This window comes from Osmerus mordax, chromosome 5 (assembly GCF_038355195.1).
Source record: "Osmerus mordax isolate fOsmMor3 chromosome 5, fOsmMor3.pri, whole genome shotgun sequence".
Classification (NCBI taxonomy): Eukaryota; Metazoa; Chordata; class Actinopteri; order Osmeriformes; family Osmeridae; genus Osmerus; species Osmerus mordax.
In genome coordinates, this window is record NC_090054.1 from 13,247,111 (window position 1) to 13,266,863 (window position 19,753).

Consider the following 19,753-nt stretch of genomic DNA (forward strand, 5'->3'; position numbering starts at 1 on the left):
TACAAAAGAAATCATTTGAAACCACCCAGGCCTGTTTCCAGCCACAAACACGAGGATCTCAGGGGTTGACTCTGTGCACGTGTACACCTCGCCTACATTCTCACAGTTTGATGCGCCCCAGGGAGGCTGTGAGCTGGGCCTGCAGGGCCATCTGGTCGAAGGTGCGCCTGTGCGTCTGCTCTCTCACCCGCTCCCTCATGTGGAAGGAGGCTTGCACCACCTTGCGGGCCTCCTCCTGCCGCCTCTCCCTCCGCTCCTGCAACTGCTCCCTCCGGTGCTCCTTCATGGCGACGTGTGCCTGCCGTCGAGCCATCTCGGCCTCTTCCTCCCTGCGAACCCCGTCTCGGAGCCTTCGGTGGCTCCGCTGCCTCTCCCGGTTGTCCTGGCCGGCCTGCTGGGCTCGGCGGCAGCGCTGAGCGTGGACGTGCTGGGTGGCCTGCTCCATGCGCTGCTGGCTCAGCCGGGCCAGCACCTGCTTGTGCGTGAGCTGCTGCTGGCTCTGCTGCTGGGCCCTGCGCTGGCTCCTCTGGGCCTGCTGCTCCTCTCGGGTGGCGCGCTCCCGCAGCTCCTGCAGCCGCGCCTCCGTCACCCGCGAGTGCTTCTCCCCAGAGCGTCTCAGCTTCTGCTCCAGAGCGCTCCTCGCCCGGGCGCCCTCGGCCTCCGCGTCCTCCTCCGCCTTCTTCTTCAGGAGGAGGTGGTGCGACAGAGAACTGCGGTTCTCCCGTTGGAGCTTGGTTCTCTCTCCCGTCTCCCGGCACAGCTTGTTCCTCGTGGCCCTCTGCTCCTTCTCCCTCGCCAGCCGCCATTCCCCCTCCCTCAGCAGCTGCTCCTCTCGCTCCTTGCCTTGGAGCAGATGCTCCTGGTAGCGTTTGCGCCCCGCCGCGCGTGTCCGCGCCGCCTCTGTCCTCTCCCTCTGCTGGGCCTCCTGTTCCTCGGTCAACCTCCTCCAGCGGTCTTCCTGCAGCAGCACCTCCTGCTCCCGCTGGCTGGATAACTCCTCCACCCGACGCTCCCTCAGCCTCCTGCGAGCCTCCTGCTCGTCGCGCCACCGTTGCGTGCTGCGCTCCAGCTCCTTCCTCCTCCTCCTCTCGACACGAGCCCGGTGGAGCTCCTCCTGCCTGCGGGCCTCCTCTCTCTCCCGCTCCTCCTGGTGGCTGAGCTTCCGGCGGGCCTGCTCATCTTGGTGTTTCACAAGCATCAGAGCTGCTATCTTGCGGTCTTTCTCTGGCACTGTGACATGCATCTCCTTTTTGATGTACTGGGTTAGCCTCTCTAGCTGCCTCTCAGTGGCTGGTGAATGCCTGAGGTCACCCAAACTCATGATAGACACTGTGTTATTGTGGTCATCTGTTCTCAACCTGATTGGTTGTCGGGTGTCAGTGGTAATGAAGGACCTGCACCGGCTAACAGATTTTTTTCTAAAGCCCTCATCCACACATGGATCCGCTCCCGGTTTCATATCGTCTTCACCACCACAATCTTTCCTAGACTTGGCATCAGAGCTCTCACTGTCTAGCTCCAGAACCGTTTGCAAGGCTGACAGTTTCTTTCCAGACCTATCCTCTGCCAGTTTAATCATCCTTTCCCTATCCTCGCGACACAATCGCAAAAGCTTTCTGTGCTTCTTTTCGTATGCTTCATACAGGATAGACACTGTCTCGAAGGGAATATCCTGGTGCTCTTCAATAAACTCATTAAGCGATTGTATCAAAAGTTCAACTGGTTTGACACCTACTCGTGCACATGATTCTAGTGATCGAGGACTGGTTAAAACATATCTGCTTCCATCAGCTTCAGTTTTATCGAAGTTGTTTAAATCTAAGATCAGCATTGGAAAGGGCGATCTAACCTCCATGGTTGTTTAACAGTTAGCCTAGGCAAACTAGCTAGCACTACATTATAACTAATGCAGTACTACATTATCTCGCCAGTTAGCTAGCTCTACTACAGTAGCTTCAATACTGACAGTAACAACTGTTAACGGGTAGCTAAACTACAGTAAGCTAGATTGGGTCACATTAGCTAGCTAAGATAGCTCGATTGGGTCACTCAGTACTGTAACACACATTATGAATAAACCAAACAACATTTGCCACTTCTGATATTTTTAAGGGTTTTAAGGATATTTATATTCCGACATTGAAACCAGCAGCAATGAAAAGATTATCTTGCGTGCGTTGGCGTTGCTGAGTCGGAGAAAAAAAACCTGGCAACGCTTTCAGTCACCATGGCAATCTTAAAGTTAACGCACCATTTCCCCTAAGAAAACTACTCTGTACTACTACAGCGCCCTCTAATGAAGGATGACAGTGATGTTAAGACTCAATCATTCGTACCTATAGTAGCCTACCTAGCTGTATTACATATCTTAATTTATGCATAAGAATATTATTGTTTCAAACATTAATTTATAACATGTTAAAAAGCTATCATAATAAAAGGCAATTAAAAAAAGATTCAATACGTTTCATTAGAAGTTTATTATCTTAATGTCCACATGCATGTGATAATGTAATTCGTCTTCTCCTAGATGTAAAGTTAGATCAATAGTGTTCTTTCAGTCAGTCCTTTGAAATGAAGTTTTTACTAGTATTAAATTAGCGCTTGATGGCCAGGGTCAGTCCGTCTCCCACGGTGAGCATGCTCAGATCAATTCTCTCATCCTTGTGCAGTTTCTTATTGAGGGCGTCCAGGGTTTTGGAGACCAGGTCATCGGGGGCAGGGTCCACCACCTTACCACTCCACAGCACCTGTAGGATACAGAGGAACAGGCACAGGTTTGCATTTAGCACAAATATAAACAACGTTTTTTGAACAGTATCTTATTATTACACCATCCTGAAGATGTAAAGTTGAAGTGCTTGGAGGATGTACTCACATTATCAATGGCAATGATTCCTCCTACCCTCAGGAGCTCCAGAGACTTCTCATAGTATCTGTTATAGTTACTTTTATCAGCGTCGATGAATACAAAATCATATGTGCCAGCCTCTCCAGCTTTCAACAGCTCATCTGGTGAATGAAAAATATAAAAAATGTAATAAAAAGGAATGTCCTCACTTTGAAGGTAATTAAAACAGTTATTATAGAAGACACCCACCCAGCGTTTTTATAGCAGTTTGAAGACGAACATCAATCTTATCTTCAACTCTAGCCTGCGAGCAAAGACAGAAGTTTGAGATGGTTTAAAGCAGTGGGCTGAATATGCAGGCAAGGACACAGGGCTCTATGAGCAATATATGGTCAGGAAAAATGATGTTTGAACGTGGTAGCCTACACGACTGCAAATCGGACCTCTTTAAAGAAAGGCTTGGCGATGTCCACATATAAGTCATCTATTTCACAAGCCACTACACGGCCATTCTCAGGAAGCACCAGTGCCATGCTCAGCGCATTGTACCCTGTGTACATTCCTGCAAAATAGAAAAGCAATACATATAAATATAATTCCATCTGGAGGTCTGAAACAAATTAAAAATTAATATTTTGACCAATTACCAATTTCTATAGTTTTGTTGGCATTTATTAATTTAAGCAGATTTGCCATCAGTTGGGCCTGTTCACTAGCAACCATCATAATGCTCCATGGGTCCTCAAGGGTTTTCTGGAACATAAAAGTTGAATAAATGCTCTCTATGTAACATTCTTCTGCAGTGACAAAAATCAAACAATTATTTGTTAATTGTATTAACTCTGAGTAGAAACAGCATGGGTTACTTTTTTGACCATTGCAACTACAATTGTCTGATAAGGTAAAAGCTACAGTGGTCCGGTCAGGCTCTTCATCTCTTAAACCATGGATTGTTAACCATCTACTCTTGTTTTTGTATGCATGTTCTTTACCTGTCTGAGTTTAGTGAGGACAGGATTCTCCCTCAGTGAGTTGTTCACAACATACTGAAGCACAGGGTCATCTTTACCTCCACTGTGGCTCTTACCAGGAAACGCAGATGCACCTGCTTGGATCAAAGGAACAATTTCCAGTCCGTTTTTTGTTAAAAACTAAATAGACAAAGTAAAGCCTCTCCAGTACTTACCTGTAAGTAAAAATACAAGACCTAAACCAAGGAACATCTTAATGAGTCCATCCATTTTGAGGTACAAATAGTTGTGATGGAGAATCTTGTGAGTTTGTAGAGTGAAAGCTGATGCATTTCGTATTTATACTGAGAGGGTAGGAAAGTCCACATACTTTACTCAGTTTGTTTAGGGTGAACAGTCCAAGGGAGATTCACCTTATTGATTATTATGACACAAGGGTGTGTTTAACAAAAAAAAAAAGATGATAATGTGTCAATATGGTATTCAATTATTATTCAGCATAGCAATATTGACCGATTTGTGAAAATATTATAATGTTACAGCTGATCTTGTTCATGTATACCGGTTATTATATTGTTAGCATTTAGTTTAAAAAAAAGTTGATTGAAGTTCACTTTGTTCAGGTTTGCCCTGGTTGCTCAATGCTGTACATTTGACTAAAATTGTACTTTCCAACGTTACGAACATACGTCCTTTTATCGTGTTCATTGCCATGGTATCATCAGCCATGGTATCCTACAAATGCGCATCATTTGATATTATCGATTTTTTATTGACACAATTTTCTCATTCCTTAACTGCCGGGAGAATCTGCTTGTCTAAATTAAACGATTTGATGATGATAAAATACTGTTATGTAGGTTCCCAATAAACTGACCAACTAAATGTGAGTGCATGTGTTACATAATCCATGGGCCAACAGTTTAACTAAACAGTTTATTTTATTTTAGAGATATATTGCATTAGACGAATGTAAAGAATGAACATTCTCTTTCATGGGATTGGTACATGGAGGATTATGGTTGTGTGCATGGGATTACGGTGGCAGGTTTGGTGAACATTACAGTAGGCTCTGTTTTAAACGATGTTTTTACGTTGTGCTTTACGTCACAATATTCTACTCAATGTCAAATCGGTTGTGACATTCGAAGGTGTTTCGCACCTGCGTCCCAGATCCGCCTGTTCATAAGAAAATTGTCATAGATCAGCATCCAGACGAAGAATGGGCGAAGTTCCACAAACGGTTAAAATCGGGATTTCGATGAAGATGCAACCTAATAATAGTGCAGTTTTTTTCAAATCAGACGGCGCGAGGTTTGGGCAAACCAGGACGATAAAACTATTAACGGGATCAAAATACAAGATTGAAGTGGTTGTCAAACCCGGAGCGGCAACCGCGTCGTGAGTAGCATATAGACTGTGTTGCAATTTTGAGTTTAGGTCGACAAACAATTTAAAACCTTAATCGATCGAATATACTAAAATGAGCAAGCAGATAGCCTACAATATTAAGATTTGTATTGAACTGTTTTGGATGTATAGCTTCAGTAAATGTTGTTTTAGCTAGGCTACGGCATAAATCTACAACAGATACATATCCTCAAATAATCAATCATGCCATTTGGTCCCATGTACCAATTTTAAAAGGTATAAAAAAGGGAACAATCGTTTCGTGAAAGTAACGCATTTGGCCAGATGGTGACAAGGACAGAGCCAGATTGTGTCTTCCGACTGTCAAATCCAAAACCGATTAAGATAGGGCAGGATGTATTGGCTAACCCTCATTTGTAGCAAAAACTGTAATGTTAAAATTATGTAATGTGATCATTTGCCTTTAGGTTAGTAGACTGACGTGATAATATGTCCCATCAGTCCATCTCCATACCCTACAGGACACACTTTGTTCCCCTCCTCTTTTTGAATCAAGTTTATCTTGAGAACTGGGTAATGCATGGCAGACTCCTCACCTCAACAACTGTGTGTCACACAGGTGAGGAGTGACATGCTAATTGGATTTGATTGGTGGCCATACTTATTTGGAATTGTACATTTAGTACAATCTGTTGGTGACAAGCAATATTTTATCCTGTTACACTATGGACCACACTTCTGCAGGTATCAAAACTCAGACAAAAGGTGGATAAGTTTCCATAACGGTTTTTTTGGGGTTCTCTCATCAGTACCATGAGTGTGGGCGGGATAACCTTTCCCCTGGAGCAACAGTCTAAAGACCCACAATCAGTGGTGTACAGTGGGGTGTACGACACTGAGGGAGTTACTCACACCAAGAGTGGAGAGAGACAACCTGTCCAAATCAACATGCAGGTAATGAACAATACTATTTCAGAACTATCTTAGTGCACTTTACAAATACCAGAATTTTACAATATTAATTGGTGTTTCTCCATGTGTTACAATTTCCTGAAGTGTTTTGTGTAATTGTATCTCAGTTCACAGACATAGGACTTTTTGAGACCGTATGGCAAGTCAAGTATTATAACTATAACAAGAGAGACCACTGCCAGTGGGGCAACAGCTTCAACTGCATTGAGTATGAGTGCAAGCCCAATGAGACACGCACCCTCATGTGGGTCAACAAGGAACTGTTTGTGTAATTGACAAAGTGTTAAAGGTCAAAGATATTCAGGTTCAAAGAAAACTGACAAACAAGTTCACATTACTTTTTTTTCATTGTCAGCAGGGAGTCTATTAAAAGCTCTGCTTATAATGAGTCAAGACAATCACACTTCTCTAGGTAGACGTCTGTTGTGGCATCTGTTAACCCTCAGGTAAATGTGTGTGAGTATGTGTGAGTGAGTGAAAGAAAAAAAGTGAGTGAGTATGAAAGAGTAAATACGTTTTCCATGTGTTGAGTACATTTTCCAGACTGTTCTATTGTGTAACTGTCATGTGTATAACTGTGTAGCCATATAATTGTGGTGTGCTATTTATTTATAGTGCCCCTTGTCTTTCTACCTCTTGAAAGTAATCATTGTAAGAAATTTGTATCAGTGAAAAATACTGTACAAAATCCTTGGACCAATTATATTCATGTATCATGTTTCAAAAGTGAGCTGTTTTTGTTACCTCTCATATTAGTCTTTTGATATGCTCAGTAACAAATTATGCACATAAATTATGTATTTTTGTAAAAATGCATTTTAATTTTGTTGTTAAACTTTTTTTTTAACTATTTTGAGAAACAGGCATTTTAGATATGCTGCAAAGAAGAGTGATACAAATAAAGAAATGCTGCAAAATGGAACATTGCTAAATAACAAGTACACAGATCAAATCAATGATGTTGTTTGTCATATATTGTAAGGTTTGTTTTATATGATATAAGTGTTAACTTTTTGTGGTTGTTCAGTACTGTATTTGGATAGTAAATATATTTTAAAAGCGTGTGGTGTGACCTTTTTACAAAGAATAAGGAACTATTTCTGTCCTACACCACCAAGGGTTTAAGGTCTCTAACAGACAGAAATAGTAACACTGAGGTGGATATGGTCAGGGTTGGTTTCCTTGAACACACAAAACACAACACAACAGCAGGGAAATGTAATCCTGAAAGTGATGATCAAGACATTACTAATTTGGCATATAACTGCATTTCAGGAATGAGGCAATATCTACAATAGTTCGACAGTAAAGTCAAACTTTTAAGTCTGCCTGTCTTTTAACAAACAGCTTAATAGGTTAGCATTGAGTGGATCGAGAAGTTTACTTCAGCTTTAGTTAAGTCTAGTATATATTTCAATCTCAAAGGTTTGGAGCTCTTTGGGATAAATCAGACTGGGTGAAGCTCATTTGCCTTGCTAGTTTAATTAATCAAGAACAGGACTAACACCTGTCAAAATTATTATCATTTATCTGAACAACAATGATTCAATTGGTGCATGCATGGGTTGAACAAACTCAGCACTTATGGGAATCCCATGCAGCATCAGTTTGAGAAGCCTGTTCAGATCATTTAGGAACTTCACTAATCCCATACCATTATGCATGTATGAATTGCAAAAAATTGAAAGTTGAGGACACTTTTGAGGTGGCCAAGACACAAAGCCTGATTGCACATTGGGCTTTTCACCACTGAGTGGTGCACATACTAAAAGAGAACAACTGCTGAAAAAAAAGAAACGGGTTCCCGGATGTGCTGTACTGCACCTCCCCCTTCTCTCCACTACCGCCCTTGTCAAACCGAGCCTCCTCCGCTTTACTGACCCCTCCCTACGGGTCTTCCTATGGCACTGCAGTGAAAGCGTCGGTAAAGGAGAGAGAAGCTGGGCATAATTCAACGGACAAACCCTTAAATATCAAAAGCGACGCCTTTCTGTATCAGCTCGCGGCCTTCAAACACCCTAAAAGCCTTGTTTTTATTTCACATCCCGGGACCGCGTTTTCATCATCCAACCGGCAAGATGGTAAGTCCCAACACCCATTTTCACCTACCAAAAACCATATAAACGTCCAGGGGTTTGGCCTCCTATGTTGTCACATAGGCCCGGGTGTGTGGGTAGGGACGGGTTATTTGATTGCGAAATGTCATTTCTGTCGAGGGGAAAGAATGCCTTTCTAAATGCATCTCATGCGATTGCGAGAAGCCTAGACTGTGGCCCAGATAGCTGTCTAATTCCAACACAGTAACCCTGTATAATCATCTAGGCTACCCTTATCAAAGAGGGCAAACTCTGTCTTTAGGCATCCATTAGAAAGTAACATACCTACAGAATAGACAGCCAAGGCTGACACAATTTCACGCAGTTTGGCAATCACATTCGTGAACAGGTTGTCGTCCAGAAATTGCACATATAGCCTTCAGTCAAGCATGTATCACAACAAACACTGATAATCTCAGAAAGGGCAAGCGTCCGTCATAAAGTGTGGCAACATTGATACAAGTGCACAACTAATCGAAAAAACAATGTTGCCAGCGGGATAATTTCGTGTTTTAAAGGATCGATCGACTGGCCCAAAAGAACGCACAAGAGGAAGTATTGGTCCCTATAAAGCATGGTCCATTTTGTAAAAAAAAATCAGCAATTTATGTTACGTTACTGTAGTTTTAGAGTAGCCTACTGAACTTTTGGATGAAGTGAAGACCAATATTAAGCTAAATCATAATTAGCCAACCACATCACATGCATACGGGTTTACAGTGTTAAAGCATACACCAAGGCCGCGCACTCGCTAAGGAAAGGAGTAGAATGATCTGATATAGGGAGGACCATATGCTGCTTTGCAATCAAGCGCCACCCACATACGCTACAGATGCGGCATCTAAGGGAGATGAAAGCCGTAGCGAATCACCAGCACAAGTCATGATCCATCCTGAAAACACCATTAAACCAGCCCACTCAATCAGGGATTATTCCCTCTGCGTTACAGCCACAACTCACATAATAGCCTACAGGTAGCATCTATTGACACCTCAATTTAAGATGTATGTGTGTGTGTGTACATGTCTTTCTTTCTAATTGCATTTAATGCATTGATTCTAAATGAAGGCATTGGAATAATTAACACTAATGTTGTGTTAGTTTGCCTAATACGTTGGGGTCTGTAAAACATCTGCTTTGTAGGTATTAGCCAGACACAGGGAGGCCTAGAAATGACTGAGAGGATTAGCAAAGAATATTAAGCCTGCTGAGATTTTGGTAATTATTTTCATATTTTGGCGGTCTCTAATCCTTTAGTGCTTGCACTTTTCCTCTGAGTTAAGTTGTCTCTAGAATTCATGAGACATTGTTGTGTTTTTTTCTGGTCATTCAGGTACACACACAAACATGCTAACACAGTTGCAGACACCATCAAATTACAACTCTTAGTAATTTCACTATCAAAGACTGTATGTCCACCGATGAGGACATGACATTTGAATTTCAGCCTCTTAAATGAGAGTCTTATGTTTCTGCACCATTAGTCTCATTTATGAAATTGTGCCAGCCTATATGGACTGGATGTATGCCAACCATGCCCTGTCGAAGACTGTTGACCTTGGCAAACAAAACAGCTTGACACATCAAGCCTGTGGGACTAGTGGTTGAAACACAATCAGGTGTTGCAGTCAGACACGAATGTTTGACAGCAACTACAAACCTTGTAACATGCACTGCACAACATGTGGGTATTGGTAGATCATTTGACTGCAGATGTAGAGATTGCTGGTTCAAATCTCCCTTGGTGCCAGTTTTCCTACACTACCTGTTTCAAATTCTGCTTCTCCCAGTTTCATGCGGTAACAGAATGTTTATCTGAGGCAAAGGTTGACTATTCACTTGTTCAACGTCTACACCTTCAATCCTAATGAGACCCCTTATAGACATTTTGGTTGATACTATATACGGCCATTATAAAATACTGTAGGATATATACGTTTTTATCAAGCCTATTGCATTAATCGTAGCAATGAGTGATGTAAGTTAATTTGAAAGCAGTCAAGACTGATTTATTGTAATTTTTGTTGGATATTAGACTAAGGGCAGGGATTTGATGGCACCAGTAATGGATAGGTACTAGTTGTTCAAGAACATCGTCCCATCTTGTTTTGCTCATTTACAGTTTAGAACACACAATCAACCTTTGACATAATTGGAGTAACTGCCATAGAAAATGCAATGCACCTCTTGTCAGTCCTTTATGTTGTGGCTTAGCTCATCTATAATTGGCTGGGTTTTAAGGTGGACTAGTAAAGACCGGACAAAACCACACTGATGCCAGACTGTTAATCATGCAAAACGCACGTTGTGCACTGGAGTCTAATTGATTCTGAATGAAGCATGAATTATTGATCGGCAAACACACACTGTCTCTCCCTCTCCCTTTTCTCTTTCCCTTCTGCCTTTCACGCTCTCCTCTCGCCCATACCATACCGCCCTCTCCCCATTTACATTGAAGAATCTTAAAGTGTCTAATGTATGTGGTAAAAAGGTAAACACGTTTTATTCCTGAAACAACCAGTCACAGTGCTGACCTGGCTTTATTTAGTAACTCTGTAATCCTTCACACTAAATCTCCTTTGTGGCAAATCCTCACCTGGCAGCGCCTTGGCCAAAGTAAACTAGCCATCGGTCTCAAGCAACTACACTTGTAAAGCTGTGACTTGAAAAGGTGACATATCACTTAAACAGAGATGAGGTTGTATCAGAATCAGAATCAGGTTTATTCGCCATGTATGTTATACAAACACGGAATTTACTGTGGCAGGGAGGTGCAAAACACTAAACATATACAGATCTTAAATTAAGTAAAAGTACAAAAGTTTAACTATTTCTAAGAACTAAACAATCTAAGAATACAACAATTTAAATATAAAATAAAATTATATAAAAATAATAATAGAATGAGCAGCGTGAATGGTCAACATAGTGTAAGGATATTTAAGGATTTATGAGAATCTGTTAATATGTGTGAAGGGACAATCAATTATGGACACCACTCTGAAGAATAGGGAGAGTAAAATACTAATATGCTAATCCTTTCTAACCTCTTGCTCTTCGCTGCTCCTAAATACATTACGACGTTTGGAAGCAAGGGTACCACAGATGCAATGTACCTGTCTCTTTGTCTAGGAAATGTTTCCCACTGTACTGCATGAGTAACCGATTTGAATCAAGTAGTAGATCAGTATTAATACCGCCCACCCAAGCCATCTGGGGGGGAGACAGTTCTTGAAGGTTAACTAGTAGGTGTAATTTGAGTCCAACTAGATGATTATAAGCTTGGCACACTTAATACAATAATTTTCTGAATGAGCGATTTTTGGGCAATGTTCACAGGAATGTTGTCCATTTTAGCTACATACAATATTTTGTTTAGAAATTAATACAACCTCCCTGGTAAATGGTTTCATCCAGCAGAATGTGATCTATAATTTAATTTCCAACATAATCTTAAACAAAATTTGATCTAAAATTAGATTAAGACTAAATCTGCTTCTGTTTGAATTGAGTGAACAAATTAGACAGGTGTTCTGGGTATGTAAAGAATTTTGAATGAGCTGAATTCTGTGCTAGAATGAAAGGAATTTTCTTCACTGAGCCAGTTTCCTTTTTTGTTCCTGTTCACAGGAACACAAGCTGTAGTTACAATAAAGTTTCATGCAAAAAGATATGGAAAGAACATGTTAACACTATCAGAAATGTGCCAACAGCCAAGCTGCTGTCTGAATCTACTACACAACTGTGAGAAAAATCAGTTGATGTGTTCAGTGGTATCCCTGAGTCATCCCAATAGTATTAAGAGGCCTTTGTGTGGTATGAAAATGAGGAGTAGTCATGCTTACCACAGCTTCAGGTTTAGCTAGAAAACGAACGCCTGCAGGTTGTAACAGTTGTATTGTATCTAACGTGAAACGGTGTTTGTGGTAAATATGTCTACAAAATAGAGCTCAGACTTTCATGTCGCCAAAATAGCTTTAGTCACATATTTTTGACATTGTACAAACAAATATGATTGAATGCACACGTCTTACCTATTTTCCTCTTTCTTCTTTAGGGAAATGAAGCAAGTTACCCCCTGGAAATGTGTACACATTGTAAGTATTTTGTTTGACTCTTGTTCACTGTTAAAATAACCACACAAGACACGGCCATGGTTAGTTTGTTTTGTCCTATAACCCCCTCCACCCCCACCCATACACACACACACACATTCTTCTCATTAGTTGAGAAGTTGTCATTGTCTATTGACCTATAAAGGGAAGGTGATTGTCCTTGTACAAAAACGATACTCACACACATACACACGCGCACACACACATGCTGTAAAGGTCAAAACCGCAATTCCAAAGGAGTCCGTTTTCCCCCTATTTTTAGTAGTGATGCCCTATTTTACTTCTTTATTCTTAGTCTCCATAATCAGCTTTACGGTTTCTTTTTATCAGTAGGATCAGTTTGTGTACCCTCTAATGAGCTCTGAGACCTGAAGGATCTCCTAAACAGCTAGGGACAACCTCCAGCTCCTCACAGCACTGATATCAACAGTCCTTGCTGCGAAGGACTTCTTTGAACAGAGCTCTCCTGGGATCAGGGCCACCAACATGGGAGGGGGCGGGGGGCTCAAGCAGTTTGGGTACGTGCTGTGTGGCGGTACTTGATGTCAGGGGACTGGAGATAAACAGGTGCGGTCCCCAGACCCAGTGGTCCTGGGGGTGACCTGGGGGAGGAGAGCGGAGAGGTCATCGCCAGTCTGGGTTATTTCCATCTGCCTAAGACTTGCCATGACCTGGTCTCTGTCTTACATTTTACATTTAGTCATTTAGCAGACGCTCTTATCCAGAGCGACTTACAGTAAGTACGGGGACATTCCCCCGAGGCAAGTAGGGTGAAGTGCCTTTCCCAAGGACACAACGTCAGTTGGCATGACCAGGAATCGAACTGGCAACCTTCGGATTACTAGCCCGATTCCCTCACCGCTCAGCCAACTGACTCCCTCCCGGTCTTGCACATACTATTTCTTGCTCATCCTTTCACACTCTTATTTCCCTCTCACTCTCTCGCTGTCTTCCTGTAGGACAGCTGTTCACCTTATCAATCTCCTGGACAAGCGGGCATCAGCCCAGGAGTACTTGGCACTGCTCTGTTAGAGTCACTTAGACTTGACTCGCTGTAAACCATCTATTGTACTGCGGTATGATACTTGAACTAACACCCATAGCTTGGCCAAAGCCTATGATTGGTCAGCATGACTTAAGTAGGCTCTGCGCCATCTTCGCTCGGGCCAAGCACAACGCAGATCTTAGTTGCAACATGCTGACCCATGAAAAGACAGGTTTCCATAAGTCTGAGATGACTGTGAGATGCCTTTGTGCTCTCTTGTTTATTGTTTACGGGACATTATGTTTTAGGAACAGCCAAGTGGCCAACTGATGGTGCTTATAATATGAATAATAACAATATAAACATACATCCATACCCCCACCCCCACACGCACACATACAAACAGCACCAGAGCATTGTGACCTCAAACCATCTCAGCCGTCCCAAAATAAACAGCAGAGTTGCAGGAGTTCCATGTTGCTAGGGGTTTCCCTGAGGGCGGGAGCAACGGCTGCTACGGGGGGTGGGGGGTGGGGGGGGGGGGGGGGTGGTGTTGGAGGGGAGGAGAACGTGGGGCTTTTCTCATGACCACAGGGCTATAAATATAAAACCGTTTCCCCTTGCTTTCACAGTTCAGTGTGTGCGGAGCATTCTTTGGCACAGCTCTGCTAGCATCGTCCGGCGTGATTGTAGCAATTTTGCTAATGCATGGAGGGACTAGTACATATCTCTCTCTATTTCTACTCCTCCACCCTGATGGCCTAGATAGGAGGGGAGAGAGAGGAAAGAGGTGTGTGTGTGTGAGAATTGTGCACTGTGAGTTTGAAAGTGTGTGTCTGTTTGCCTGTGTGTGTGTCATTCTGTGTAAAAATTGGCTTTTGTGTCCCTCTGCCTTTTAAACCCCTATATTACACAGTCTTACTGTTGACCACACTGTCAACAGGTTTGGCCTTGTTCTGACTGCTGCTTCCCTAAAGACAACCAGTTTGAACTGTGCACCTCAACTTGTTTTCTCCAGCTTCCATTGTCTCACAATGACATAGTTAACTTATCACATTTCACCTATCCTACAAAATGATGGACTTTGCATGTCATACCAATGTTGCCCGTGAAGGAAGTCATCATCTTGCAATAGCGATTCTCTTCTGAGATCAGTACATGCCATACTGAGCTATTATCAACCGGCACCCTCCAATCCGTTAGCTCTACTTGTAGCCCTGTGCCCTCATTGGCTCAATAAAAAAACCATTCTGCTAATTGCAAGGGTGTCGTGTGTCGACCCTGCAGCATAATTACAGTACTGTGCAAAGAGGCTTCTCTTGTTTACCTTCCCTCACCCGGGTTATCAACACTGTCTGGATCTGTGTGTGTATAGTACTTACATTTGTTTATATAGTGTATCACTAGCTCTCTAGTGTATCACTGTAGCTTTTCTGTGGCTTTCACTATTATGGTGTGTTTGTTGTCGGAGTGCAGAAATGAAGTTGCCTTATATAGAGAATATATAGTGATTTTAGAGCATTTGTAATCACTATATGATTCTGGTTATTCCAAGTGGTGATTTCTGTGATATTCTGTTGATGTATTAAGATATTCTATTGTTTGTTATATACCAATCGAATGGACTCGGATTGACAAGGACTTCATTTACATAATTTACCTAAATAAATCTGTCTCTAAATTCAGTCCAGGCACCAGAAATTGTGTGTGTGTGTGTGTGTATATATATATATATATATATATATATATATATATATATATATATATGAGAACATTTACACTTCCTCTCATTTGAAGTACAGAGCATATTGAAGTTATTACAATGATGATTAATACCCCATGTCTTCATTTGTATTTGTTCTTACCAGCATGCTCAGTGCATGTTCAGTCATTATGGTGCCTTAATCTCACCACTGCTCTAATCACGCATCCATTAATGCAGATATATGTACTGCTATTACAGTCTCCACTTGGACCTTCATTATATTGGGGGAGGGGTTGTAGTTTCGGGGCCAGTGGCTTCCAGTTGCCTAGTAACACTGTGGAGGGTGCATACAGCGTTTATGAACAAATGGTCTTTTCTGTGGTGGAGGATGAGATTCTCCATAATCATCTGACAAGTACACATGACATCGCTAGACTCTCATTAACATATTTCTGTGAGGGGGCTCAACAAGTACATTTTCAATAAAGGTTTGCTGTAATGGGATATTGCACACAGGACATTGAATAAGGAAATGAGGCCCTTCTGATGCAGTCTACTACAAAAGGCCTCTTATGGCGGTCAGTAACAACAAGCATGGTCAGTCCTATAGGACATGAAAAATACTACTTGGTATAACCACTTACCCCATTGAGGTATTGAAATGTTCTAAAATATGCAAAATATTAGTCTAAGTGCAACATTTGTCATACAATAAAACATATCTACTGTTCCAACCAGTAGAGCAGGGAATTGGGAGTTTTTTAGCCAGTCGCACTCAATGTCTACTTCTACCACATTGCACTGCTGCTACTTGTACAGGCGGCACAGTCATCAGCTAGGATTGTGTCATCTGCCCTTGAACAGGAAGTGGTGTTCTGATAAGGAAGTGTTTTGTGTACAGTCCAACAGCATGTGCAGCCCTGATAATCACACTGAATGGGCTTCGTTTGACAGGCTTCAAGGGACCACTTGTGGCTGTATTTGTACACGTGTCTGTGTGACGTACCGTCATTTGCTACTTTTCATAACTACAGGTAGCGGGGGTGAATTATGAATGTGTACCGTGTTTATTGGCATAACACTGATTTAGTTTGATCTAGATATTATCCATCCCCATTCAAGATTAGATTTGGTCAGTTTTCGTCAAGTCTGCTCATTAGAAATCAGGGACTATGTTCACCCGAAGAGAATTACATTTGAACAGATGCATATTTTTTTTAACCCTTGTATAAATGCAATGACATGGATTTTATGAGAGGCAGATTGCATACATGCTGTAGTAGATTTCTCAGAGTCTGGTAAAAGATGCAGTTGTCTGCTGTGGTTTTGCCTGCAGTCACTGCTTTCTCTTCACTCATTCACCACAAACAAAATCATCCCTCCGGTTTCTGATGAGTCACCGTGCTAATGTACACGGTCAAACCCACAAACATTTAGGGGTCAGATGGCTGAGCGGCTAGTAAATTGGGCTATTAATCATAATGTTGCCGGTTCGATTCCCGGCCGTGCCAAATGATGTGTCCTTGGGCAAGGCACTTCACCCTACTTGCCTTGGGGGAATGTCCCTGTACTTACTGTAAGTCGCTCTGGATAAGAGCGTCTGCTAAATGACTAAATTTAAGTTTCTTCCTTTATTTTATTTCCCTCCCTTTTCTCATCAGTGTTCCTGGTTTCTGCCTGAGCTCGTTCTCTGTTTAAAAAATAAATCATTCTGCCACATCCTCCTTTGTTTTGTTTTTTTGCTTCTTCAGCCCCCCTTTGTGGTTCACTCTCCTTTTTGTTGATTGTCAACATTTCACCCTGCTGTTATTTCCTTCTACTACTCTCTGTCTGTTTGTTAGAAGCTGTATACCATTCAGGAGCACAGATTACAGTACCGGTAGTAGTAGTAGTCTTAAGGGTGACAGACCAGATCACGTGACTCATGTGAATGAGCTTATACATTAGTTAGCAAGTGGCTGTTGTTGCTGTGGGGTTGCTCCAGAAGCATTGTTCTCCAGCTAAGGACCTAGGAACTATGGCTGGAACTCAGGGTGCAAAGGGGAAGCTTGTGGCACGACAGGAAACCAGGGGGGATGGCAGGAAATGTAAGTTTGCAGGTGTGGGTTTCGGTTGTGTTGATTGGTCTGTGTTGGTGGGGGTGGAAGGCCTCCAACACTAATTCTGCATTTAGGTCTTGGTGTGCATGTTTCAGTGTATTCCACTCTTTGTGTGGGTGATTATACTTCATTCTGAAATAGGTTAGAACCACCTACTGGTACAAGACTTTTCCAGTGGACCCATACATTGGGATTAGTATGTGCACATTGTTTGAGTATATGAGCTAATACAATCCCTTCTAGTCCACCTGTTTGACCGTCCCTCTCCCACTCTCTCTTGTCTCCTACTACAGTCGATGCTGATGAGATTAAAAGGCTAGGGAAGAGGTTTAAGAAACTCGACCTAGATAACTCGGGCTCGCTAAGTGTGGAGGAATTCATGTCCCTGCCTGAGCTTCAACAGAACCCGCTGGTGCAGAGGGTCATCGACATATTCGACACAGACGGCAACGGGGAGGTGGACTTCAAAGGTAACAGTGCCATGAACGTGCAGATGTGGTCGGCCGTTCTCAGAAAACAAGGAGTTGTAACTGTTTGTTTCAAATATAATGAGACCCATTTTGAATTAAAAAAAAAGTGCGTTCTTTGGAACTTAGAGAACTCATAAGAATTACAGCAGCTAAATTTGACAAAGCAGACCTGTAGACATCCTTTACATAACTTTATATAACAATTGAACTGTATTGTTGTTTCAGTTTTAGGTAATAAAGATAGTTTTATAAAATTACACCAATAATGGGACCTGTGACTGCTCTGGCTCTGAACACCTCCCATTTGTTATTCTGCCTGAGATTGGCATTTGCAGTAGCCAGAGTTTCACCAAACATTAATCACACTGCAAGATTAACAAAAGGATCTTTGTAACCACAGGAAACAAATGAGGACTTTGGCCCTTGGCCCTCTACCCAGTCTATTTACGATGAAAGTATTACCAAAAAAAAAACTGATGTCTGTTTTATCAAGATTTCATTACACGCCATAGCAAGGTTCTGAGTGCAGCTGGTAGGCTATCTTTGATGCAGGTAGGAATGTTGTGGAATATCTGAAGAACTACAGAAAGTCAAGGTTTTATGCCTAAATTGATTCAAATGTGTGTATTTAAATCATCCACAATTTTGTCCAAAAGTATCCATATTGGGTTTATCGTAGACTAAGCATTCCTCTTTCCCCAGAGTTTATTGAGGGAGTCTCCCAGTTCAGTGTCAAGGGTGACAAAGAACAGAAGCTTCGGTGTAAGTAAAGCTCAAAGAATGCACGCGCGAACACGCATTCATCTGTGGAAATGGTAATGTAAGTCTTCTATGAGTGGGTCTCCTACTGCAATGGAACATGAAACAAACCCTTTCCTCTTCCACCTATCCTCCATCTGCAGTCGCCTTCAGGATCTACGACATGGACAAGGATGGCTACATCTCGAACGGCGAGCTCTTCCAGGTTCTGAAGATGATGGTGGGCAACAACCTAAAGGACACACAGCTGCAGCAGATAGTGGACAAAACCATTATCAATGCAGACAAGGACGGAGACGGCAGGATATCCTTTGAAGAGTTCTGCGCAGTAAGCCCCCCCCCCCCCCCCCCCCCCCCACACACACACACACACACACACTCACCTTGGAGAACAGACATGCCAAAAAGCTGAGGGTGCTCTTTCAGTGGGAGCAATATAAATTTGAGTGCCAGCTCCCTGACTGCATTTTCTATGGCTTACAGTATTACTACATCCCCTTAAATGTTATTGCAATAGCTTCCATTGTCTACAATTAAATGTCTTTAGTTATTAGAAGAGTTAGTTGTGGGTACATAAGTGATGGCACCCAGAGAATAGACTGAATGTTTTGCTATGGGCTATTTCTTACATTTTTATTAATTTTGCATATTTGTGATAAATCAATGTTGCTGGTACTCACTTTATTAAACCCAAGTTGTCTGTGTTTCAAGCAATGAACTAAAGCATGTTCTGTTAGGGTAGTGTTTTTTTCATAAGTATACAGTCACAAGTTTGGAGCTCTTTCTATTTTCCAACCTTTAAAACATTCCAAATCTTATACTCAAAAGACAGCTGTGAGCATACAAGGTTTGTGGGAAGCAGCTTGTCTGTGTTGGAGACTATTTAGAACCAGGGAAGAGAACAGGTGGAAGTTACAGAGTATCAGGTTCACACCAAGGCTAGGGTTGATACAATATTCTGTTTTCTTCTAGGTGGTGGGCGGCCTGGACATACACAAAAAGATGGTGGTGGATGTGTGAGTGCCCTTCCTCCTGATACCTTCCTCCTCTCCTCGACACTCGCTTTCTTCTCCATCTTTGAAGATCTATTTGACGCCTGGCAAGCACTCCCTGCGTATCTCAATGGAAGTGTTCTCTGTCTCTCTCTGTGAAGCCAATTTTTTTGAAAAACAAAACAAAAAAACAAACAAAACAAAAACACGAGCATCGTGGAGCCAACTTTGAAGTGTTATTGAACTCTGATCCTCTCAATAACCCGGTTGTAGCACTTTAAGAGACTAAAGGACAGCTATATCTTGTTTGCAAGAGAATCTTTGAGTGGATATAAGGGCATGGGTGGAGAAGAAGGCAGGTTGTCTT

General features: G+C 42.2%; 4 protein-coding genes across 5 annotated transcripts; 2 read left to right on the forward strand and 2 right to left on the reverse strand.

The window, feature by feature from the left end:
* Window positions 1-100: 100 nt before the first annotated feature.
* On the reverse strand, window positions 101-1,855 carry LOC136942859 (coiled-coil domain-containing protein 177). The gene has a single exon (XM_067235875.1). The coding sequence runs from the start codon at window positions 1,853-1,855 to the stop codon at window positions 101-103; it is 1,755 nt and encodes a 584-aa protein (XP_067091976.1).
* A 606-nt stretch (window positions 1,856-2,461) lies between these two features.
* LOC136942860 (catechol O-methyltransferase domain-containing protein 1-like) lies at window positions 2,462-4,093 on the reverse strand. 2 transcript variants are annotated; one of them, XM_067235876.1, is made up of 7 exons: window positions 4,038-4,093; window positions 3,844-3,959; window positions 3,499-3,604; window positions 3,295-3,413; window positions 3,101-3,155; window positions 2,879-3,012; window positions 2,462-2,750 (listed from the first exon to the last, which is right to left on the reverse strand). In XM_067235876.1, exons 1-7 carry the CDS (start codon window positions 4,090-4,092, stop codon window positions 2,598-2,600), a joined length of 738 nt encoding a protein of 245 aa, XP_067091977.1. In that variant the 5' UTR covers window position 4,093; the 3' UTR covers window positions 2,462-2,597. The 2 variants fall into 2 exon arrangements, with proteins under 2 accessions (XP_067091977.1, XP_067091978.1); XM_067235877.1 differs by having other exon boundaries at window positions 3,844-3,956; window positions 4,038-4,089.
* Window positions 4,094-5,044: 951 nt separating this feature from the next.
* cnrip1b (cannabinoid receptor interacting protein 1b) lies at window positions 5,045-6,437 on the forward strand. Its single transcript, XM_067235878.1, has 3 exons — window positions 5,045-5,223; window positions 6,003-6,147; window positions 6,273-6,437. Exons 1-3 carry the CDS (start codon window positions 5,045-5,047, stop codon window positions 6,435-6,437), a joined length of 489 nt encoding a protein of 162 aa, XP_067091979.1.
* A 1,631-nt stretch (window positions 6,438-8,068) lies between these two features.
* On the forward strand, window positions 8,069-19,559 carry LOC136942863 (calcineurin subunit B type 1). Its single transcript, XM_067235880.1, has 6 exons — window positions 8,069-8,246; window positions 12,319-12,358; window positions 17,459-17,635; window positions 18,338-18,397; window positions 18,538-18,722; window positions 19,367-19,559. The coding sequence occupies exons 1-6, from the start codon at window positions 8,244-8,246 to the stop codon at window positions 19,412-19,414; spliced, it is 513 nt and encodes a 170-aa protein (XP_067091981.1). The 5' UTR covers window positions 8,069-8,243; the 3' UTR covers window positions 19,415-19,559.
* Window positions 19,560-19,753: the final 194 nt, after the last annotated feature.